Source organism: Psammomys obesus, unplaced genomic scaffold, assembly GCF_907164565.1.
Source record: "Psammomys obesus unplaced genomic scaffold, mPsaObe1.curated_primary_1811, whole genome shotgun sequence".
Taxonomy (NCBI): Eukaryota; Metazoa; Chordata; class Mammalia; order Rodentia; family Muridae; genus Psammomys; species Psammomys obesus.
The window spans coordinates 14,838,390-14,863,397 of NW_026592666.1; the positions used below are offsets into that span (position 1 = coordinate 14,838,390).

The window sequence follows — 25,008 nt, forward strand, 5'->3', positions numbered from 1 at the left end:
TATATATATATATATATATATATATATATATATATATATATATATATCATAGTAGGGGGCATGTACATGCCTTAGCATGCACATGGAGGTCAAAGGGCAACTTGAAAGGGTTAATTCTCTTTCCACAAAGTGGGTTCTAATCATTACTCAAGTCATCAGGCTTAGCTATAAGCACCTTTAAACTAAGATGTGGAAGAAACTAGATAGAAACAAACATTCACAAAGAAGCCTAACATAACACATGAATGAAATAACTTCTCAAAGGAAGTATGAAGATAAATACTAAGAACATTCAGAAGACCATCTTGACTATGCACAGAGCCTGTAATCCATCACATCTATTTCTATGGGGTTAGCAATATGTGGACTCAAATTGATCAAATAACAGATCAAGTAAGAAAACTAAAAGTGAGGAAGAGGGCTGAGAATGTCTCAGTTAGTAAAGTGCTTGCCCTGAAAGCTGAACACTGGAATTTCATCCCAGAGCAGATGAACTGATGCTCAAAATCCCAATAGGGGAGGTTAAATTGGCAGACACAGGAGGAAGAAGGAGAACCAAAGAAGCCAATTAACCAACCTCTGGCCTCCACATGTACGCATGGCATATATACCACACACACACACACACACACACACACACACACATACACACACACATACACACTAGATGACCATAAAACAAGAAAAGAAACGAAAGTGTGGGCTGACAAAGAACATACCTGGCTAGAGAAACACACAGCATCATGTTGCAGGATATTCGATTACACTGTGAACTCCAAGATTATGTTATTTACTGGAAAAATCTATTTCTAGTTGTGGTGTGGCTCAGCTCTAGCACAAACTTTTAATCAAAGAGCTTTCTGTTTATTGTAAACAGGATTAAATAAAGTCAACCATAGGTCAAGAGGCAAAGCAAGCAACAAGTTGATAGGGAGTGAAGATAGGAGAAAACCATACAGAGTAAGAGGAAGTCAGGAGGATGAATAGAGAGATGCATGAGAAGTAAAAGGGAGAGACATTCAGTTTGAAGGGGTTTTCTGAGACAGCACAGAGAAGGAGAACTTCCTTTTCCTTTGGGGACATTGGCTGTGGAGGAAGGTCAGCTGGGTGCTTTCTCTGCCTCCCTGAGCTAGCAGGCTTTCATGCCAGCATCTGGCTCCTTATTCTTCAATGGTGAATGGAACAATTCAGATTTTGTTTAAAAAAAAAAAAAGCAGCAATTTAGGTAGCAAATAGTAATGGTACACAGAATAATTTAAAGAAAAAAATTCTTTAAATTTAAAGAAAACAATCAACAACACTCCATACTATCAAGGTTTCATAAACAACAAGACAAAATGAGAAACCATTATAGACTGTGGGAGACTAAGAAGTACCAAATAAGAGTCATGGGAGACCCATGGGGACCCTGAGCAATAAGATGATGTGCAGAGAAGCTGCTGAGGTTGAGAGATGCTTTGTTTTCTTATTAAAGGAATTGTGATAATGTTAATGTCTTGTACTGTTACAAAGTTAACTTCACTGTGTTTTTAGTTTGTGGTTACACTGTGCCCACCTTAACTTCTTGTTCTATACAATATTAATTTCATTGAGTGTTTGGTTGTAGTTATACTATGCCTAGGGTGAGCTACTTGTTCTATATGAATTTCTCCAGTAGTAAGTTATAGCAACCCTGTATCAACAGTGATTCTGTTCTAAAAACTGAGTGATAGTTTTGGGAGGCTGGGTGAGGAACACACATAAACTTAATTATTTTTCCAACTTTTCTGCAAATCCAAAAGCAAGTTAAACAGTTCTCAAAGGAAAGCCTACAAAAGAGCAGTCCAATTTACTTATGATATGCCAGGCTCTGCTCGCAGTCTTATACAGGTTCACAACATCTCTATGGCATTTCCTTCTGCAGAAATACAGAGAGATCAGACTTGCCCAAGACCACACAGCTAGTGAGTACGGAGTTGAAAATCAAACTCGAGCAGTGGCTTACACAGATCTTCCACATGGTTAAAGAACTCTCTTCACTCTGCAGCCACCAAAGTGGGTTGGAATTAGCTTTGGCTGATTTTGGTTGGTGTGGATATGACACCCACTCTTTCCTGAATTTCTGTCCTATTGGGAGCATGGCTGAATGCAAAGAACAGCTCCGCTGGCACTTGTCTTGGGCTTCACACTGTTGATTGCACAGTCACAGGCCAGCTTCCCTTCATGTTTCTGTTCTTCAGAATGCTAAAACATTAAACAGCCTCTTGTTCTTCTTGAGGCCTGCTGGCTCCCAAGTCTGAGGCCTGCATCCAGATGGCATGGTGTATATGGCCACTGTCTTCTTCTTCTACCGACCTGTCTGTCTTTTACCAAACTCAAGCACAGGGGTTGCTTCCAGCCACTTCAGAGCTGGGCATGAAATCTACCTATGTATGGAGAGACTGAACTCTGTCTTAGCTCACAATGCAGAGAGCAGATGGAGGCACAGTGACCAAGAAGGGAACAAGTGCAGGCTATTATGTGTGGGGGTAGGGCTGTATCCTTACAGAATGGAAGGATTCAGGAGTTTATGAGATTTTAAGAAGTTAAATAAGGACAAAGGAGATATACACAAGGAACTCTGGGATGCCCTATGGGAAGACCCTTGTACTGGGAATAGCCCTGAGTATATGAGCTACAAAAAGGAGACTGCAATGTTGGGGGCATGGCAGAGTTCACAAAGTTGTCCCAAGCTCATTTTACTTCTCAATGAGGGACAAACTAATTCAGAGCCCTTACTTAGATTGGCTGTCAGTCTCACTACTAGTTTTCCTGTGCACAGCTTCTGCCATTGGTTTTTGTAGCACAACTTGAAAGTCATTAGGTGATGGGAAGACTGCAGTTACTGGCCATTATTTACATGCAAGTTGTAGAATCTCAGAGAAGTCAATGCTATTCAGAACATGTTCATCCTCTAAAGAATGTAAACTGCCCAACAGTCTTACTTGTGTTAGAGCATTCCTCTGAAGAAATCCTGAATTGAAGGATTATAGGAATGAACAGATCTGAGGATCTTCTTAATCTAGGGCTACTGCCGGTTGAGGGCAGGGAAGAAACATCGGAGAAGCCCATAACACCAGCAGCAAAACAGGGACTAAAACCAACATGTGTTCTACAGAGCATCTAGGTGGAAGGGAAGCCCTAAAGCTACAGGCGAGGCTACCTGCTACCAACATGCTGGCATCCCAAGCCAGGGCTGTGGAAACAGCAATCCTGTGTAATCTTGGTTGGTGTAGGGGTGCTGGACATCACTAGTGTAACATTATTACCACAAGTCAAATGTTCAGGTGACTGCAGACCAGTCAAAAGGATGACCCTGAGCAGTTACCTTCAGATAACACAATGTTTTCTGGGTTCCCTGGCTATCTGTTACAGAAATGTGGCTCCATTAGTGGTCATAAATTTTTGCAAAGTCAGACTTGGTGGAGAAATGAGACTTAACATTAAAACTGACAAGTATACAAATTGCTGGGTATAGCAAATCTCTGGCTGACAAATGGCTTAGAGACAAGTGTGTACAGTGGCTTTTCACCCAAGGAGAGGAAAGTATCTCCTGTTTTCTAGCCTTCAACTAACCCAAGCCCTTCTTGTGAATGTGGCACTGTGACAGAGAAACATGCAAGGCTATTTCTAAAGATTCCCATACTTCCTACTCACTGGAAGAATGCTGACTATTTGCTGGGTCAATGATGGTGTCCCCTCTTTCCCACCTAACTAACCACCCTATAAACTACTTCTGGAGTGATGGTTGGAATCTAAATTGAAACTCACACAGCTACACTTGTAAGAGCACAAAGAAGCTACCATCAGTCATAGCTTAATTTTTGTATCCTAGGGATTCAGCTATATCACTCATGCCTTCCTCACTGGACCTGATTCAGAAGAAACTGGGGTTCAGGGATGTATTTGCTTCCCATAGTCCATTGCTGTAACTGAGACAGTACCATGAAGAAGCCAGACCAGGCCCTAAGCTGACCTTAACCTCTGAGCTCTCAGACTTCAGTTCCTCACCTCTAGAGAGAGAAGAGCTTAAGTAAAGTTTAGTTTCTTTCCATTTAAAGAGACTATGGGGCTGAGAAGATAGCTCAGTGAATAAAATGATTGCTGTGTAAACATGAGGACCTGAGTTCGATTCCCAGAACCCGAGGAACTAAATTAGGTTGAGGGAGGAGCATGCTGTAATTCCAGCATTGTGGAGGCTGTGGAGGTTGTAGAGGCTGAGACAGGTGGAGTCCTAGGGCTTGCTGGCCAACTAGCCTAGCCAAATCAGTGAGCCCCAAGCCAATCAGAGACCCTGTTTCAAAATACAAAGTGAATAGTGTTCTTGAGGTTGCCTTCTGGTCTCTACCTGTATACCTACAAATATATGTGCATGTGCACACACATATCACATACACACAAATACAAACTTAAGGTGAAACCTAGAATATGACAGGTTACTGTTTCCACTGGATAGAAAATTTCCTTTTACATGAAAGATGTAGGATATGATCAAATATTACTAGTGTCTCTCTATTCTACTCCACTAGTGACAGACCAAGTATTGGTTGACTTCCAAGTATTAGTTGCCTACCTGGCTAGGGCAAAGATATTTCAGGACAGAATGGGGGCAGGGAACCTTTAAACTGTGGGTGTCTAGGCCTAGAGCAATCTGGGAATGTCAGCATAATCAGGGATTAGTAGCCTTAGAAGTGTGGAGGGGGGGCGGACAGGGAGAAACTCCAGCAGGTATGGCCTCTGCGGTCAGGCTCTCACTGGTATAAATGCCACTGTCATCACTGTAACAACAGCCAAATCCCAAGATACTGCAGAGAGGTAAGTGACCAAGTTCTTATTTGCATGCAAAACCCTCCATTTGAATATAATCAAGCAGCATTTCCAGGTATCACATTAGGCATCCGTCAACAAAGTAGAAAAAAAAAATTGTGCCAAGATACTACAACACCAATTCCTGTGCAAAAGTGCATACAAAGCTCCTGCAGGAGCCACCAGCTTCTTTGAGTTTGAACCCAATACAGTACTGGCACGTTCAGGTAGGAGTTCTCTTGGGAAAAATGGCTGAATTTGGCAAAGAGAGAGACAGGACCATAAAAACAAGCCAGTGCCTTTCCAGCTCCAGAATGCTGCCCCCAACCACAAAGGCCTGGGAGACAGGTGAGAGAGGATTTCACCTGCCACTAATTCCAAGGAAATTCACTTGCATGACCAAAATCAATGCTAAGGAGGGGCTTCCTCTTCTTTCCAGTTAACCCTCCAGGCACAAGAAACCATGGGAGCATGTCTAGAGTGATCATGTCTTAGGAAGTCAACCAAGAAATGACAGGAAGTAAAACATTCAAAATTCACAGAAGGGAGGGACACTGACTCTAGGCCACCAGTGTCTACTTCCTACAGAGCATTAACCAGCACACCTGCTAGCACCCTAAGAGAAAGAGAACAGGCATCAGCTCAGGCTGTTCTTGCTGAAGCCAGGCTTCTGACACCAGACTAAATGTGGGTCAGTGACAGCTTCATGGATCATATTTACTCCTACATATGAGGACACATAGCTTCAGTGCTGACCCTGGGTAGAGGTCCAGCTCTGCTGACTGGGCACCTATTGTAGGTATCAAGAAAGATGTCAACTGAGCTTATAGCCTTTGCATCCATAAATCTTTTTCCAACAGTCCAGAGCAAAGCTTCTTGTACTGCTGGATTTGTGCTAATTTATCCTTAAAGCTTTTTTCTTTGTCGTTTTTGTCTTGTTGTTTGCTTGTTTGTTTTTAGTTCCATGGTCACACGTACCAAGGTTATGGCACAAAGACTAGGCTTAGGGCCCACTGTGGAATATTCTGAAAGTGGATAGGGTTAGCCATGACAATGACTGAACACTGTGTCCAAGGCTGGTGGTATGGGACTTCTTCTCTGAGCTGCATAGCAGATGCAGGTGCCTTTGTACATGAAGTTGAGGGACAGCTGCAGTTCTGACAGGTGCGAGCTCTGTCCCACCAATCTGCTAATTCCCCTGTAGAATGCCTCCAAATTGTAGACGCCAGGAACTTGTCCTTACACTAACATATCTTAAAAGTAAAAACAAGTCACCCAGCAATTAACAATGAAAGAAACAACCGCAGGAGTGTGAGGCACAGAGCTAGGTAATAAGCCCAAGGTGTGAGGTCAGCACACCTTGGCTATGACACCAAAGCTATGAAACTTTAACCTTCCAGGCCTCAGTTTCCCCAATTGTATGATGGTGAGAATGTCATGCTGATTTGGAAGTGACATAAGCAATTACCATCCCCAGGGACATATCTAGCAAACAGTGAGATCTTAACAAACAGTCACTATTCTATGTGCTCAGATATATGCAAGCCTTTTAGAAATTGGAAGCCCTGGGTAGACAACTCATTCAAAACGGAAGCATATTTGGACCACAGTTATCCATTTATCGGGTTCAAAATCAGTAATTGTCCACCCGGAATCCACTAGGGACCGGCTGGGTGGTTCTCCCACAGACAGCCTACTCCAGGGAGTCAAAGATGTTTGGTGTGTGAAATAGTCACGCTGTTAACTCCGCACCGCAGGTGCTGCACTCTCCCTTGTCCTAACTTCAAAGACTTGCCTCGGTAGGCTCAGGGTGGCGGGTCAGGGCCTGTGGCGGCCTCGAATGGAATGGACACGGCTCTTGCCGATGCCCTTTTCACCCTGAAACGCCACGCCCTCTTAGGAACTCACCCCTCTCCTTTCGGCCTCGTAGTTCAGGGCGGTCACCCAGGCCGCCTGCCACTGTTTCCCCCAGCTATCCAGTGTCAGTATCCAGGAAAGAAGCGTGTCCGACTCCCGGCGCCGTCGATCATCCGGCTCCGCCCGTCGCCGGGGCGGGGGTCGCGCCCTGGCCAGCACCCACTGCGCCAAGTACATGCCCACCGTGCCCAGGGCCGCGACGAAGAGCGACACCAGGACGAACCACTGTACCTCGCCCAGCCACGAGCCCATGCTTACAGCACATAGCCGGCGCGCGCGCCCCGACTTCCCCCAGCAGCCGCGGCCCCGGGGCGCTCGGCACCGGCCAGTGGCGACTCAGGACATCCGCCGGGACTCAGGGGCGGGGGCCTGGGCCTGGGCCTGAGAGGCCGAGGCCGCGGGGAGGGCGGGGAGGACAGATCTGTGCCCCGAATCGAGGGCTGCGCGCCTGGGAACAAACGCCGGACAGAGACAACTGCTCCCCAAGCGCGGCTGGGTAAGTGCAAGGCAAGGCTTTTCCTTCTAGCTCACAGCCCCGGGCGTCCCGCCCGCGGCCTGCAGTAACCGCAGGAGGCTGGGCCTGGGGCGGGGCAGGGACGGAGTCTCCCTTCACAGCCCCGCCCCCTTAAAGGCCCGGAGGGCCCACACCTCCTAAGAGCCCAGGGTCTCTTCCACTACAACCCTGAGTGGTGGCAAGGTGGTGACCTCGTCGGGGCGCCGAGGTTGGCACATTCGACCCCAAAGGTTACTGACTGGCTTCCTGGCTGGCTCTCTACGGGCGCTCGGGCGCTCGTGGCTGAGGGTTGCCCAGATGAATCAGAATTCCAAGAATTTCCCCACCACTAAGACTAAGGTCTTTGCAAGGCTAGCCCTAGCAGCCTGCAGCTGCCACTCTAAAGTAGGCTCATGGTTGTAATGTGCGGACGATGTCTGTGCTATTTCAAGATCCAGCGATGTGCTTGTCAAACCCAGGCACTAGTTCAGGATGTGGATGGATCATTGACTTTGGAGTGTGTACGCAAATATACTTGTACTGTATGGTAGGCGAGATGTGCACCTGATACAGTGTATATGTTGATTAGATATGTGTGTACCCTGTATCCGTGTTTTGTGCATTTGTGACAGTCTTCTGCATGCTCACCTTGAGAAGAAATGTTTAGGAAAGCTGACAGAAATAATAGCCAAATTCCCCAAGACCTGACACAGCCTTAACTCTTAACATGGTTCAGCTGTGTTTTCTGCGGCTGTTTCAATGGAATTGGGCTTCAAGTTGGGCGGGGTAGACCTGACATTCAGCCTTCTCTTACTATACAAGGCAATTACTGGCTACATTAGGGGAGATATGGGCCTGGGATCAGTGCCCCCTCCACCCCTATCTTCGAGAAGAAACGTTGGGTGGCAGGTGAACAGAGGGACCTATGGAAAGAGAAAGGAATCTCAAGACTGCTGGGGTTGAGTTTGAACCTTTCCTAGTCAGGATATGGGAATGAAAACTCCCTAACCCTGTCTCGAAAAATTAAACAAAAAACAAGCAAACAAACAAACCCCAAAAAACCAGCCCTAGCCATGTCCTGCAAGCTATCATAGGCTGATGAGCATTGGCAGGCATAGTCAACAGGCTAGAGGTTCATACCTACTCCCAGTTCTCCTCTTTACATCTGGTATTTTAAGCAGAAACAAAGGAAATCTGTTCCCATTGGAAGAAAAGGCTGGTTATTTTCTGATCGATAGCTCGTTCTATGCACTTTGATATGGCTCTTACCAGGCACCTAAACTTGGGCACAGGTCCACCTGTATTCATGAGAGAATATGCCAAGCCCACCTGTGTTCATGTGTGTATGCTGGCTGCTACTGTGTGGGTGGTGACAAGGAGCTCATCCATCCTGTGTGACTGGTACAACCAGTCTCATTCCTCCATTGACATGTCTCAGAGGCTGCTTACCCAACTGGCACAGCTACAGGCTTGCAGCAAACTGCAAATTAACCGCCATCCCTAGTCTGGAATGTTTTGTATTTCCATACGTGTCTACAAAAAGCTTGTTGACATATAGACATGGAGGGTGTCAATATTTGCTCCTAGAAGCAAACTGTGAGGAAATAATAGAATGACACTGGCTTATGGGACAATGCAGGTGATCAAAACATGCTTACAAACAGCAGAAACACCTTGTAAGTCCATGAAGAGATCAGACCTCTCTAGTTCTGCTCTTAGAACCCACTGGCTCTGCTTTACTCATTTTCCTGGCAGAGCAGCACACACTTTTTCCACAGTGACATTCCTTGCTCCCCATCAGCCAGCTGTTTCTTTCCCACACCCATCTTTGATCTGGAGGGCAGACTACAGTTCTCCTGTGAGAGGTGCCTGCCCTCACCTCAATGGGTTTTATGGGTCTAGTTCTCAATCATGTTTGCCTGTAGCAGTTTGTTGCATTTACCTACTGTGTGTGTGTGTGTGTGTGTGTGTGTGTGTGTGTGTGTGTGTATGCCCGTGTGTGTGAATGCCCATGTGCGTTTCAAGTACATGCACCCATGCACACAGTGTGTCCTGGAGAAGGACATCAGGTGCCACACTCAACTTCCAGCCTTACTCCCTTGAGACAGTATCTGCCTCCTTTTTTTCAATTTATTTTTTTCTTCTATTCTCTCATACATTACATCCTGTCATCGGTTTCCTCCACTCTGCCCAGTCCCTTCCCCACCTCCCTTCTCCTCCAGATTCATTCCTCCTCTAATTTCCTTAATAACAAACAACAATAACAAAAAAACAGGCCTCCCAGGATAACTACTGAACACGCTCTAATAAAATACCACAAGACCAGACACAAACCCTCATATCAAGGCTGGATGAGGCTAAAGGGTCCCAAGCACAGGCAAAAGAGTCAGAGACAACCCCACCCCCACTGTTGGGAGTTCCACAAGAACATCAAACTAACAATAATAACCTATATGCAGAGGACCTAGCTCAGGCCCATACAGGGTCCATATTTGTTGCTTCAGTCTCTGTGAGCCCCTGTGAGCCCTGCTTTGTTGGTTCTGTGGGCCATGTTGTCCTGGAGTCCTCTACCCCTCTGGCTACTACAGTCCTTCCTCCCCTTCTTCTGCAAACGTCCCCTGGCTCTGCCTAGTATTTGGCTGTGGGTCTCTGCATCTGCTCCCATCAGTTGTTGGGTGACATCTCTCAGATGACAATTGGGCTAGGCACTGATCTATGAGTATAGCAGAATATCATTAGGAATTATATCCTTGACTTTTTAAATTTTTTTTCACCAGTTGTGTTCGGGTCTATCCTGGGTCTCTGGGCTGACCTGCCTCTGGTTCCTGGCCATCCAGGCAGTATCAGGTGTAGGCTCCCTCTCATGGCATGGGCTTCAAGTTGGACCAGTCATTGGTTGGCCACTCCCACAAGTTCTGTGCCACTATTATCCCAGCACATCTTGTAAGCAGGACAGATTGTAAGTCAAAGGTTTTGTCACTGGGTGGATTTCCCAGTCCCACTGCCTTGCCTACTTATAGAAGATGGCCAGTTTGGGCTCTGTATCCCCCATTCCTAGGAGACTTCACTAGGGTCACTCTCATAGATTCCAGGGAGTTTCCACTGGAATAGGTTTCTTTGTTGCCCCCAAAATGGCTTCTAATTCCAGTCATCTCTCTCAATACTCTCTCCCTCCACCCCTCCAACTCTCAGCCTAATCAATCCTGTTCCTATCCCCACCTGTCCCCAGTCTATCTCAAACGTCTATTCTATGTCCCCTTCCCAGAGAGATCCATGCATTTCCCACCTCCTCATTGAACCCTCCTTCTTAATTAGCCTCTCTGGGTTTGTAGATTGTAACATGATGATCCTTTACTCAATAGCTAGGTGGTGATGGTGCACATCTTTAATCCTGGTACTGAGGAGGCAGAGACAGGTGGATCTCTGTGAGTTCAAGGCCAGCTTGGTCTACAGAGACAGAATCTCTTTACTCACCCTGGAGCTAGGCTGATGAACAGCAAGCTCCAGCATTCTTCTATCTCTGTCCCTTCCCCACCAGCACTGGTATAGCAGGCATGGCCACATCTGGCTTTTTACATGGATTCAAAGGGATTTAAACTCAGGTCCTGGGAATGCAAACTTGTACAACCACTTTGGAAATCAATCTGGTGCTTTCTCAGACAATTAGGAATAGTGTTTCCTCAAGATCCAGCTATACCACTCCTAGGCATATATCCAAAAGATGCTCAAGTACACAACGAAGAAATTTGCTTAACCATGTTTGTAGCAGCTTTATTCATAATAGCCAGAACCTGGAAACAACCCAGATGTCCCTCAGTTGAGGAATGGATACAGAAATTGTGGCACTTTTACACAATGGAATACTACTCAGCAATTAAAAACGAGAAAATCATGAAATTTGCAGGCAAATGGTGGGACCTAGAAACGATAATCCTGAGTGAGGTATCCCAAAAGCAGAAAGACACACATGGTGTATACTCACTTATATAGACCTATAAGATAGGATAAACATACTGGAATCTATACACCTAAAAAAGATAAACAAGAAAGAGGACCCAAGGTAAGATGATCAATCCTCACTTAGAAAGACAAATGGGTTGGACATTGGATGTAGGAGCAAACAAGTAACAGGACAGGAGCCTACCACAGAGGGCCTCTGAAAGACTCTACCTAGCAGTGTATCAAAGCAGATATTAAGACTCATAACCAAACCTTCGGCAGCGTGCAGGGAATCAAAAGGGGGGGGGGGTCATATGAGCTGGAGAGGACAGGAGTGCCACAAGGACCAAATATATCTGGGCACAGGGGTCTTTTATGAGACTGTTTCTCCAAACAAGGACCATGTATGGATGCAACCTAGAACCTCTGCTCAGATGTAGCCCTTGGTAGCTCAGTATCCAAGTGGGTACCCTAATAAGGGGAACAGGGACTGTTTCTGACATGAACTCAATTGGCAGGCTCTTTGACACCCCACCCCCCACCCCAAGGGAGGAGCAGCCCTGCTAGGCCACAGAGGAGGACTTAGCAGCCAGTCCTGAAGACACCTGATAAACCAGTATCAGATGAAAGGGGAGGAGGTTCTCCCCTGGGTGGAGGTTCTCCCCTATCAGTGAACTTGGAAAGGGGCAGGGAGGAGATGAGGGTGGGAGGGTGGGATTGGGAGGGAAAGAGGGAGCAGAATACAGCAGGGATACAAAGTTAACAAACTGTAACTAATATTAAAAAATAATAATAATAAATAAATAAATAAACTCAGGTCCTATACAGCAAGTGCCCTTACCCACTGATCCATCTCCATAGCCCAGGCATAACCACCCTTCAATGCAAAATGTGACTCTGAGTTTCTGTGAGTAGGTGGGATAGGGGTCTGTGCATGGAGGAGGAGCCTAGGTGTGCTGGCTGCTGATCCTGAGTCTACTCTCCCATATGGTAGCTAGTGAGTGATTAAGCAAGGCCTCTTCTGACAGGGATGACACTCCAAGACCCAAAGATACAATAGCTAGGTGAGACACCTGGTAGGCACTCATGAAGGTCAAAGCTGTGTGTATTGAACCTCAGCTGCCATCAGATCCTGCCCAAAACACTCAGTTTTATGGACTCACTTCCTGATCATGGTGATACTGGAAGGAAAACATTGTCCCACTTTAAAAATAAAACTTAGTGCCGGGTGCAGTGGCACATGCCTGTAATCCCAGCACAGGGGAGGCAGAGGCAGGCAGATCTCTGTGAGTTCAAGGTCAGCCTGGTCTACAAATAAAGACCAGGACAGCCAAGGCTACACAGAGAAACCCTGTCTTGGAAAAAAAAAAAAAAAAAAGGAGAAGGAGGAGGAGAAAGAAGAGAAGGAGGAGGAAGAGGCAGAGGCAGAAGAAGGAGGAGGAGAAGGAGAAGCAGGAGGAGGAGGAAGAGGAGGAGGAGAAGGAGAAGAAGGAGGAGGAAGAGGAGGAGGAGGAGAAGAAGGAGGAGGAAGAGGAGGAGGGGGAGGAAAAGCAGCAGCAGCAGCAGCAGCTTACTTCAGGGAGGAAGAGGAACTTGTCCAAGGCCACGAGAAAATGGCCGAACCAAAGTTCAATCCCTTTGGGTTGTCACCAAACTCAACTTTCAGCCCTACTTTATAAAGACAGAGGCAAGCAAATTTTATACTTAAAGTTTCAAAGGCTGGAAGTAAGAGAGTCCCCTTTTTTCCTGAACACAGGCAGAAAGTTACCTAAAGGAACATATGTGCTCTTAAACCTGAGAGATCAGTCATTGAGGAACCCACTCAAGGAACAGTATAGAGTGTCTGTAGGTCTCAAGCCTGTTCTGGGAACTACCTAGATGAATCCAGTCCTAGCACCTCTCTGGAGCTGGCCATGCAACCAGACAATCATCTTGAGTGGTCAGCATCCTAATGCAGGTACCCATCAATCAACAGGACATGCCTTCAGACCCCACCCAGGTGACATCTGTTAATGAGCCTGAGTCACAGAAACATTGAGGCAGTGTGGTCAGCATCTGAACAGGTCCACCTGCCCTGGGCAGGCTGAGGAATCACTCATGATTCTGCCCAAGCTGAACATGCAGAGCAATGTACCTGGCTGAGAGCCTGCCTCTGGCAGGTAGCCTGAGTAAGCTTCCCAGACAATTTCCCAGGACCAATTGCTTGTATGATTGGGTGGGATCACTCTCAGAAGCCAAAAGCAGGAAAGCAACATGCTGAGATAGTTCTTCAAAAATTTCCCTTTACTGTGGGCTTTCCCAACTCCAAGGAGTACTGCTTCCTCCTGTGCATGCACATCTGAAGTCTCATGGCATAAGCCAGCCTGGGAACTGACACCAAGCTGGGTTCGACATTAAAAGTAGAATTTGTAGAGACTTAACTAAAAACTAAAAACTTAAGTATCCCGTCATGGATTCTTGATGGGCTTCATGTAAAAGTTCCATTAGAGGTAGTGCATGGTCCCTGCTTTCTGGGAAAGGTCTTGGGGGCCAGTTTCTCAGAGATGATAGATCTGCCTCTGCATCCCTGCTGCCAAAATTGCCAAAGGACTGATGCTATGATATGCTTTGATAGATAGGTCTGGTTGTAGCTTTCCACAATACCAGACTTTATTTAATAACAATAGATAAATAAATAATAAACTAATAAAGAAATAAATAACATTATTTAATAACAATAACAACAGAGTCACAGGGTTTATTGGTTTTAATAGCAGCAATTTTCCAGATAATCCCATCTACCTTGGGATTCTGGGCCAGGCAGATGCAAGTCCTTTTACCCAATCTTTTTTGTTTATTTGTTTTTTGAGGTTGGGTTTCTCTGTGTAGCCTTAGCTGTCTTGGACTCTCTTTGTAGACCAGGCTGGCCTGGAACTCACAGAGATTCACCTGCCTCTGCCTCTCCAGTGCTGGGATCACAGGTGTGCCCCATCAAGCCCAGATCCTTTTACCCAGTGTTTATATTAATGTTAACTCTTACATTACACAGCCCACAGTGAACATACATTCAATCTCCAAATATGTGGTTTACATAATGGAACAAGTTAAAAAGGATGCAACAGAGGTCAAAAGATCTCAGAAATAAGCTGATAGAAATGTTAATAAAATTTGTTATAGATAAGATAATGAGCATGAACCCAGACAGCAAGGAAGCTGTTAGTTTAGAGAAACCTTTTGAGAGTTAGATTTGAGAGCAAGGCTCAGGGTGGAGCCCAGCTAGCTGCAAGAGCAGAACATACCAGAGCAGAAAATAGTGGATTAAGATCCAAAGGGTTGAACAAATAGGTGGGCAGGCAGTCAAGCATGCTACATCAACAGCTGAGGTTGATCTGATCTGAGTTGAAGCTCCAAGGAGAATCAGGAGTTTCCTGTCTGTCTGTCCCTGACACACACAGGTTGGTGCCATCCTAGTGTTACATGTTCATCTTTGTATGGGGCCCAGTTGAGGGAGTTACACTCTTTTTTTCTCTCTGGCATGTCTAATAACTTCCTGGGCCTGATGTTCTTGATATGATTTTGATGTACCCCAAATGCACCCACGTCTTAACTCAACCCACTATCAGCCCTTGGATAGAAAGGTGACTCCCTTTCTATTCTAAGGACTAAGTCATTTATCAGTCTATGATGGATGGGTGGTGCCTGCAGATGGTGCAGTTTGTTCGTCCACCCAGGGGCTACAGTCATCACCCTCCCTCAAAATGGGAGTCTCCCAGATCAAGGCACAGCCAAAAAAACAAAACAAACAAACAAAAACACCACTGTTTTATATAATCTGGACTCACTTGCAGTAAGGTAAAGCCTAATCTCAGCAACTGACCTTGGAATAAGACCTTAGCTGGACTTTTAAGGCAAGCCTACGGGCTCTACTAGAGAGTCGATCCACAAAGAATGGACAGGACAGGCTTGGCCACCCAACTTGGGGCGTAGGGTAGCGTCTCGTGCCAGGAAACAGTGTGTGTTCCTTATAACTGATGTTTATCTTGAGTTCTGGCCTAATGTTTTCCTTTGTGAAATTTTGTTTTGTTTTGTTTTTGTTTTTTGAGACAGGGTTTCTCTGTGTAGCCCTGGCTGTTCTGGACCCACTTTGTAGACCAGGCTGGCCTTGAACTCACAGAGATCTGCCTGCCTCTGCCTCCCCAAGTGCTGGGATTACAGGCATGGGCCACAGCGCCTGGCACTTTGTGCAATTTTTAAAAAGCCTATTTGAATATAGAAACAATCCATAGAGAAAATACCCTCTTTAAGAGTTAAAGGACACAGGGGTAGTGGTAACATCTTTCATCCTAGCACTGGGGAGCCAGAGGCAGGATTATTGCAGGTTCAAGGCCAGTCAGAGCACTTTAAACTATCAAACAACAGCAAACAAGAACAACAGCAGAAAGCGCTGTGGTGGTACACACCTTCAATTCCAACATGCAGGAGGCTGATGTAGGAGGACCCTGAGCCCATGACTATCCTAGGCCAGCAATATCCTGTATAAATAAATAAATAAGTGGCTGAAGAAACTATTCAAGGTACACACGAATACCAGGGGGTGGTACATACCTTTAATCCCAGCTTCCCAGGTGGTCGGGAGTATAAATCACCCCAGGTTATTTTGTTTCTTCCTTCTGGACACACAAATCTAGAATACAAACAACAGAGGAAAGAATAAAAACAAATGCAGCCATTAATAGTACTTAGAATTTGACTTTCATGGCTAGGAAGACAAAAGACAACCTCCTCCTCTCCCTCTGGGACCCTCAGTTACCTCCTCCCTGATGCCTGGTGTTTCTGCAGCCTAAAGGAAGAGCCTGGAGACAAAAGACTGGATCACTTTGCCCTGATACTGTTTTCCTGGCTCTGTGAATCCTGACTCCTAGAGAGACCAGCAGACTCAGTCAAAGAACCTTGGGGTGGTATAAAGACCTGAGTACCTGGAGGTGGTGAGTGCTCTATAAAGTTCTTTTCTCCCCTGGGCACATTTAAGAGGGCACATATCTCTGTGTAGAATGATGCTACAGAAGATGGCCTTTGACTCCAGTGCTCACATGTGTGGCCATGCCCCACACTGGAGAATCCATCAACATCCAGGAAGATGAAGTGTCACAGGCCACCTGTGTGCCTGTGCCTCAGGGGCTGCTGTCTCTGTTGTGCAGGGAGACACACAGACTGGCTTCAAGCATAACCCTGCTCTAGACTCTGGTTTTGATTAAGTGCCCTGGGTTTCCACCCTCTCCCTAGTGCAATGATGCATTATGCTTCTGACTAGGGGCAGGGTAATTGCAAAATGCCATCAAGCAGGTACTTCATATTTTCTGGGCCAGTGATTGTCTTGCTTTATCTAATTGTCCTGTTTGGGGTCCATCATTATATACCATAACAGATAAGTTTGTAATTGGTGTGCAGGGTTTTTTTTGTTTTGTTTTGTTTTTTATGGTTTTCTTGTTTGTTTGTTAGGGTTTGGTTTTGTTTTGTTTTTGTTTTTGTTTTTTTTGAGACAGGATTTCTCTGTGTAGCCTTGGCTGACCTAGAACTCTGTAGACCAGGCTGACCTTGAGCTCACAGAGATCCTCCTGTCTCTGCCTACCGAGTGCTGGGATTAAAAACATGTACCACCAACCTGCAAGACTGGAATGTCAATGAATGAATTTGGGTTGGGGAGAGAGGCACACAGGGGTGTCAGACTGAGAGTCCTTAGCACCTATATCAGAAGCCCCTTTGGAAGGCAATTTTGTTGGTACCCCAGAGACTCCTTAGCTAAACTACCCATAGAAACCCAGGGAAAGCAAGCAGGAACAGCAAAAACCAGCATTAAAATTCCAAGGATCTTAGCCAACATGTTAATTTTGGACTAGCACATAAGTAAACTGACCAAAGATGCTTTAAAAGAAATTAGAAACACTAAATGAAGCTGGGAGCATTGGCACATGCCTGTAATCCCAGCACTCTGGAAGGCAGGCAGATCTTTGTGAGTTCAAGGTCAGCGTGGTCTACAAAGTAAGTACAGGACAACCTAAACTATACAGAGAAAGCCCATCTCACATTAAAAAAAAAGGAAGGAAGGAAGGAAGGAAGGAAGAAAGAAAGAGAGAGAGAGAGAGAAACACTGAAAAAAATCAAATGCTGCAAGCTCTGAGTTTAGCTCTTAGAAATACATTTTGTTGTCGGGGGGAAAAGATGTACATCTTTCATCTGTAAGTAAGGAACATGAAGTCCAGAGATCTGGGTTGAAGCAAGCATCCTATGATTCTCCACAGCCAGGAGAGGTTACACCAGGTGCATCCAGGGGCTGGCTTCTCACAAACGGTCCTTCATTGGCTGCAAATTCACCTTTAAAAAAGCAGCTACAGTGACTAAGCCACTGTTCTGAGGACTGTGTCTTAGGGTTTATATTGCTTTGATAAAACACCATGAAGAAAAGCAACTTGGAATGGAAAGCACTTATTTTGTTTATAGTTCCATACCACAGTCCATTTATCAAAGGAAGTCAGTGCAAGAATGGAAACAGGACAGGAATTTGGAGGCAAGAACTAATGCAGAGGCCCAGAGTGCTAATGCAGTGCTGATTATTGGCTTGCTCCTATAGTACCCAGGACCACCTGCCCAGGGGTGGCACCACCCACAGTGAGTTGAGCCAACTCATAAATTGCCAATCATGAAAATGGTCCATAGGCCTGTCTGGTGGAGGCATCTTTTCAGTTGAGGTTCCCTCTTCCCAGCTGACTTTAGCTTGTGGTAAGGTGTCAAAGAACAGTACAGATGGTATTTTAGAGTCTTGGTCTCACTTGCTATGCTTTTGGGAATCAGCCATCCCTCTCTTGCTACAGAGGAGCGGTGGACCCCTGAATTCTTCTACAGCCATGCCCACTTATACCAACCAAGTTTCTCTTGCAATAAAGCATGGAAATATCCTCAGGGGCAGGTGCCAGGAGAGCCACAGTCCTATTTTATGTTGAGAGAAACTCAGAGAAGCTGCCCTCTGTTCCATTCTGGGTAGATGGAGATAAAACCTAAACAGGTTCCATAGGTGGATGACAGGAGAACAAAGAAGGAAGATGGCTGGTAAGAACAGCCTTGTCCCAGGAGTGTCTTCCATTCTGGGAAGTCCTCTGCCTGCTGGAGCCCAAAGTACCATGGGAAGGAACAAGAGCTGAGGAGGAAATGCCCTTGTTTCCCCAGATCATTGGCATTCACCCTGGGAGCACAGCTGTTGCTGTGGCAGTGCCAGCTTTCAGGCCCACAGTGAGTTCTACAGTACTATTATGAGACCCTGAGAGGCAGAGGGCCACAAAGATGCTTCCAGCAGACTTTTTTGGGGGGGCTGAAACTCCATTAAGTTCTATTAGAAGGAGAAACAAAATAAAACACAAAATAGCTGTATCCATTCACACAGGAAGAATTTCTCAGCTCTCCCCCATCCTCTCCTCTTTCTTCTCTCTCTCCACTCTCTTCTCTTTCTCCTCTCTTTTCTCTCTCTTCTCTCTTTCTGTGCATGATGCACATGCATGTCCCAACATCACATGTTGTTTGTCATACATACTCTACCTTGTTTTGAGACAGGGTTTCTCACTGGTCTTGAGTTCATAAGTAGGCAAAGCTGGCTGGCCAGGGATCTGCACTCCACCTCCACAGGGCTGGGATTACAAGCACTGGACACTGCTTGACTTTTACATGGAATAGGGTGTTGAATTCAGATCAACAGCAAGGACTTTACCAGCTGCACCCTCTCACCAGCCCTCCCTTCGGCTTTGAATAAAGTCCCTGCTTTGTCTTTCTCTGACTTGGTGTCACAGCTGGGGTGAGTAGAGACAGGTGGGGCTCAGGGTCTGGATGCTGAGAAATACAAGAACATAGCTCCAATATTTGGGAGAGCTTCATGCTGCACCATGATGTGAGGCAACAGAGGGTGAAAGTAAGCAAGGCATGATCTACCTCTCTCAGGACACCTGAGCCAGCTACATGACTCACATGTTTCAGGACAGCTAGCCACTCCATGGGCCTCAGCACAAATCCTCATTGCCTGAGCTCTCTTAATGCCCACTGCCAATGTTGCATTAAGAGTTGTTTCCAGCATGAGAATCTGAGGGAGCATGGCTTCTACTGAAGCCATGGTATCTGAGTTTTCTTAAGGTATCTGAGTTGAAGGTGTCTACTGAATGACTTCTATATCAGCCCAACTAAGATGTCATTGTACTTAGCTGCTTCCCAGATGCCTCCGAGCAGATGTTCTGTAATGGTGTTCTGCTCTTGACTGGCTTTGATGTTAATTGCTCTGGTCTGTATTCTATTTAGTACAGTCCCTTATATGAAGGGACTCATACTAAGGAATGAAAATGGAAAAGGAAACCTGTGAGTTAAAGCATGGGGATTTGTTTGAAAAAAAAAAAAAATCCAGACCTGGGTGTGGTGGCTTATGCCTGTAATAACAGCACTTGAGAGTCTGAGGCAGGAGGATCACTGTGAGTTTAAAGGTAGCTTAGACTACAGTGTAAGACTATGTCTCAAGAAAACTAAGTATATTAGTTACTTATCATTATGGTGACAAAATACTTGACAAAAGCAACTTAAGGAAGGAAGGGTTTGTTCTGACTCACAGTTTCAGGGCATACAGATCATTATGGTGGGGAAGTCAAGGTGGCAGGAACTTGAAGCAGCGGGTCACACTGTGAACATGATCAGAGAGCAGAGAGCTCTGAATGCTGGTGCTCAGCTCTCCTTCTTTTTATTTATTTACTTCTTAGGTTGGGATCCAAGTCAGCCTAATCTAGAAACTACCTCACAGACATGCCAAGAAGTTTGTTTCCATGAGTATTTTAAAGCCCATCAAGTTGACAACCCGAGATCTCATTAAGTATTCAAGCCAGATATGAACTGATAAAGATGGTACCAGGGCTCTCTGGCTCTTACCTGTCCTGGATCCTCAGGGATCACATGCCTATGGTGGAGCCTGAACATTACATGCTGAGTCTCCACTTGTCAATCCAGGAGCGGAAGGAGACCACGGTGATGGTATGGGGGTCAGAGGACATAACAGCGTTCTACAAAACAAGATGTCTCAGATGCAAAACAAAATGTGTGAAATCAGTTTTTAATTTTTATTTGTTTTCACTTCTCATTTTCATCTTTTGTTATAGAGTCAATGTTTATTCCCATAGCATCCCTGTTTTGTCCTTACCCCTGTTCTACATGCTTTCAGGCCAGTCTTCCTTGCTGTACCCCAGGGCTGCTTTTCACTCACCTTGGAGAGACTGGGGGTCAGGTGAGGTTCCTCAGGTCCTTGCTAATCTCTTCATTTCCCACCAGTATGTGTTCTAGAGTCTTTCTTGTCTCTCGACTGTTCTTTGTTATGTTCTCTTCAATGAAGGCTTTACTATTCTCCCACCTTTGATATTATTTGCAAAGGTGGTGGGCATCAGAGTGACTTCAAAATCTTCATCATCTTGATGGATATTGGTGGCAGAGGAGATGTCAAAGACGTGGAAGAAAAGTCAGTGAGAGAAACTGGCCCTGGGCCTGCATTCTGAAGGCTGGTTCCCCACGGATGGCCTGTGCTTGGTACACACAGCTTTATCTTGGCCACAAGTGTGCCTGATTCTGAGTGCTCACCTGTGGTTCCTTTCTCCAATACCAAACAGATCACTGAATGCACAAAGAAAACAAGGCCATTTGCTTCTATTCATCCTTAATTCAGCACTCTAGAGGCCATAGCCTATCAAACACCAAGTATTCTGGGTCTCACCTGAGAAGAGATGAAATCTGCCTGAGGTTACATGATTGAAGCCACAAGACAATGTCCTCCTGACCTACCTTGTGGCTCAGCTTCATTTTGGCATAGCCTGTGCCCAAATGGGCCTTGACATCATTCTACCTCAGATGCTTCATTGAGTGACTCTGGGGGAGGGTGGTACCATGCTGGGCAGCATTCACAGGTCTTAAGTGACACATTATTCTTGGCAGCAGACTTAGACTAATGGGTGGCAGGAGGTGGAAGTTAACTGACAAATGCTCACTTCTGTGTCTGCAATGCTTTCCTCATCCTCAGACTATAGCCATCCTGACAGAATAAGCTATTCAAAGAGACACACACCTGTGCCCTCACTTTAGCAGTCAAACTATGGAAACAGTGGTTCCCAAGAAATTAGAATTTCTGCAGGGATCTTATGCTGGGAGGAAAAGGCTGAAGCCTGGGGCCACTGAACCATTTAAGGAGGAACCTGGACAATCAGAGATTTCACAGAGTTCTGACAACTTGTTAGACCACCTTTCAGAAGTGATTACAGTTGGGACAATGACAGGTTAGGGATAGGCAGCACCACACATTGACCAGGACTACTTAGCTATGTATGCCTTTTACCTAAAACTCGTGTACATGCCCTAAATGGCATGTGTGGTTACTAGATCTCTATGTCTATAGCTCTCCCCAATGTTGTTACATTAAGTGCATCTCCTTTCTCTGCTTTTCATTATTACTTGTCATGTAAGCAGCCTATTGAGGACAGGTTGCTAAGTTTGTCTTGTCAGGATCACCAGGGTCCAGGCACTGACCTTAATTACTCCTCTAATGAGAAGTTCCCGATAGAAGGCTTACCTACAGCACAAACAGCTCAAGGGAAACCTGGAAGGCCCTTACTACCTGTGTTGCCCTTTTTGGGGCCCTGGGGAAGCTTCCCAACATAGACTAGCAGGGAATAGCTCCCACTCCTACGGAAAAGCTCTAAGGTGGGCCTCAGAGCCATAATCCTGAGCTAGAAAGAGGTGTGTACAATAACAAAATAATTCTGCAAATCCCACAGGAGCAATTCTCCATATTTAAAAAAGGTTGTTTTCTTTTAGAACATCAAAGTAGCTAAACATACTGAAAGGTGAGAAAATAGGCATCTCATAATATTACTTCAGGATAAAAATATTTTACCAACACCAGCATCAGACTTTATTATAATTTGACTTTGTTGGCTTTTATAAAACAAATACATCAGCATGCTAAGTGTGCTGCCACATGCCTATAACCCCAGCATTTTGGAGGTATAGAAAGATCAGGAGTTCAAGACCAGCCTTGGCTACCTAGTGGGTTAGAGGCCACCCTAAGCTATATGAGAATATATGTCTCAACTCCCTCCTCAAACAACAAGAACAAGAACAAAAACATCAAAACCTGAAAGCAGCAGTATTTTCAGCACCTGACTCTTTCCTACCTTTCAGTTTGGATCACTTCCATGTCTGATAATTGTTCTTCAAAAGTGATGATCAAAAATATTTTTAGGGAAAGTGAGGAAAAGCACTTGCTGCCAAATCTGATTGCCTAAGCTTAAGTCCCAAAACCCAACAGAGAGAGCTGACTCCTGCAAGTTGTCCTGGACCTCTACATGCAAGCTATGGCATGTGTGCCCCTTCCCCAAACCCACACACATAAACAAACAAACAAGTAAGTAAATAAATGGCTGGAGAAATGGCTCAGTAGTTAAGAGTATGAACTACTTTTGCAGAGGACCTTAGTTTGGTTCCTAGCACCATTAGACATTTCACAACTGCCTGTAACACCATCTCAGGTTTCAACACTTCTGTCCTCCTTGGGAACTCACAGTTACATACACACAGAGAGACACATGCATAATTAAAATTAATAAAAAATCTTTAAATAAAGAATTTTATATTTTTATTAAATATTATTTTTAGTATTAAGTAACACTAAATATCAAAATTTTAGTAACTGGAGCTGGAGAGATGGTTCAGCTCTTCCAGAATAGTGGAGTTTGGTTCCTGAAAGACCCCTGCCCCACCCTAAAGTTAAACATAGCTAACGCCATTTTATGGGACACCACTGTTTTGTAAAACTCTGTAGGCTAGGTGGGGAACTGGAAAATTACTAAGAAACCCCCAGCTGTGTCACCCACTTGGGATATCTGCGGTCAGGCTGCCCCAGTCGAGCTAAAAACAGTTTGTGTTAATCACCCTCATGGATATCTGTGAGACTGTTCCAGTTAAGATAAGGGTCCTAACGAAAACAACAGGTGGCGGGCCAAGTTAAGGGGGTCATCATGACCGTTTCGACCACCCAGTTCCTGGAATCCTGGCGTCCCTGCCAAACTCTGACTCAAACTGTGGTCTCATGTAAATGTACCAATCAGCCCCCTATAACCATGCTTCTCGCTTCTGTACCCACGCTTATGCTCTAAAACCCTATAAAAACCCCAGCATTCCACCCAGAGGGCGCGCAAGTCCTCCGAGTGACTCTGCTGCCCCGGGTACCCGTGTATCAAAATAAAAGCCTCTTGCTGATTGCATCCGAACGCCTGGCCTCGTTGTTCCTTGGGAGGGGGTCTCTCAGACGAAAGATACCCTCCGGGGGTCTTTCAGTTCCCAGTGTCCACACTGGACAGACCATAATCACCCATACCTACAACTCTAGGAGATCTGATGCCCTCTTCTGATGTCTGCAGACATTGCACTAACATGCACATACCCAGCCACAGACAGACAAATAATTAAAATAAATGTAAGAAATTAATAACTTTAAAATTAATCAAAATAAAAAAATCTATCAAAAGAAGCTATTACACATGGAAACTCAACATTAAGATTATATAAGAACTGTTACATCTTTGGGTCTGGAGAGATGGATCAGGAGTTAAAGAATATTAGCTGCTCTTTCAGAGGACCAGGATTTAGTTCCCAGTATGCACGTGGCAGCTGACGACCACCTGTAATCCAGTTTCAGGGAACCAACTTCCTCTCCTTGCCTCTGTGGACAATATCACCTCTTTACCAGGGTCTGTTTCTTGAGAGCTTTTGGGTCATCTATTTTATTTGTATTTTTTATTCAAGGCAGGAAAGCTGGCCCATTCCTAGTAACTCATCTGGCCAGAAGACTCCTTAGCTTAAGGCTTTTCATGAGTGTGTGTGTGCTGCATGTACAGGTGTATGGTTGCATGTCGAAGACAGTGATCAATCTTGGATGCTGCTCCTCAGGATTCATCCACCTTTTTTGAGGCATAGTCACTTACTGGGACCTAGAGCTCACAGATTAGGCTAAAATGGCTGACCAGTGAGCTCCATGGATCCTTTGTCTCCACTTCCTCAGAACCACCACACCAGAACTTTTTAATGTGCATTCTAGGACTTGAGCTCACATGCTTGAAAGTCAAAAGCTTCCACAACTGAGCCATCCTTGCTCCCTTAGCCTAGGTATCCTTTTTGATGTTTTTCACCTCTCTCATACTTTTATGTTTGTTTGAGACAAGGTCTCATTTTGTAGCCTTGGCTGGCCTGGAACTTTTAGAGATCCTCCTGCCTCTACTTTAGACAATTAGTGTCAATTTAGACACTAATGTTTTTTTTTGTTTGTTTGTTTGTTTTGTTTTGTTTTTTTTTTTTTTGTCACCTACTCTGTCCAGTCTCTCTCTCATTCTTGGTGCTCAATCTCTGGAGATTTTTCCTAATGTGTCTGCTTGTTCATTTACTCTTTATAGTCCTACACAAGTGTGTATCCATCAACTCATTTATTTTTCAGATTTTCAAAGTGCCATTTGTTTTTCCTCAGATCCACCTTCTGAGCCCCAATGATGTCCTGTTACTTGTCCTCCTCATTGTGCACTATTTCTTCTTTCCTGCCTCCCTTCTTTTAATTTTCATTCTTTCTGACCAAGTATTATGTAGTTCAAGCTGGCCTTGAATTCATTGTGTAGCCCAAAATGACCCTGAACTTCTGATATTCCTGCCTCTACCTTCCAACTACTAAGTTTACAGCCATGGGTCACCATGCTTGATCATGCTGTGCTGAGGGCTGAACTCTTATGGCAAGATGGGAAGTAGAGACT

At 45.2% G+C, this 25,008-nt stretch overlaps 1 protein-coding gene and 1 long non-coding RNA gene across 2 annotated transcripts in view; one reads left to right on the forward strand and one right to left on the reverse strand.

The window, feature by feature from the left end:
• The window catches only part of C2cd2 (C2 calcium dependent domain containing 2), a 61,566-nt gene extending 54,273 nt beyond the window's left edge, over positions 1–7,293 (reverse strand). The window contains exon 1 of the mRNA XM_055614804.1: positions 6,733–7,293. Coding sequence (XP_055470779.1) covers positions 6,733–6,993 — 261 coding nt within the window. The 5' untranslated portion in view covers positions 6,994–7,293. The remainder of the gene's footprint in view (positions 1–6,732) is intronic.
• LOC129682438 (uncharacterized) lies at positions 7,158–20,235 on the forward strand. The gene is made up of 3 exons (XR_008720980.1): positions 7,158–7,237; positions 15,992–16,137; positions 19,936–20,235. It is a non-coding gene; the product is annotated as an uncharacterized LOC129682438 (long non-coding RNA).
• The last annotated feature ends 4,773 nt before the right edge of the window (positions 20,236–25,008 follow it).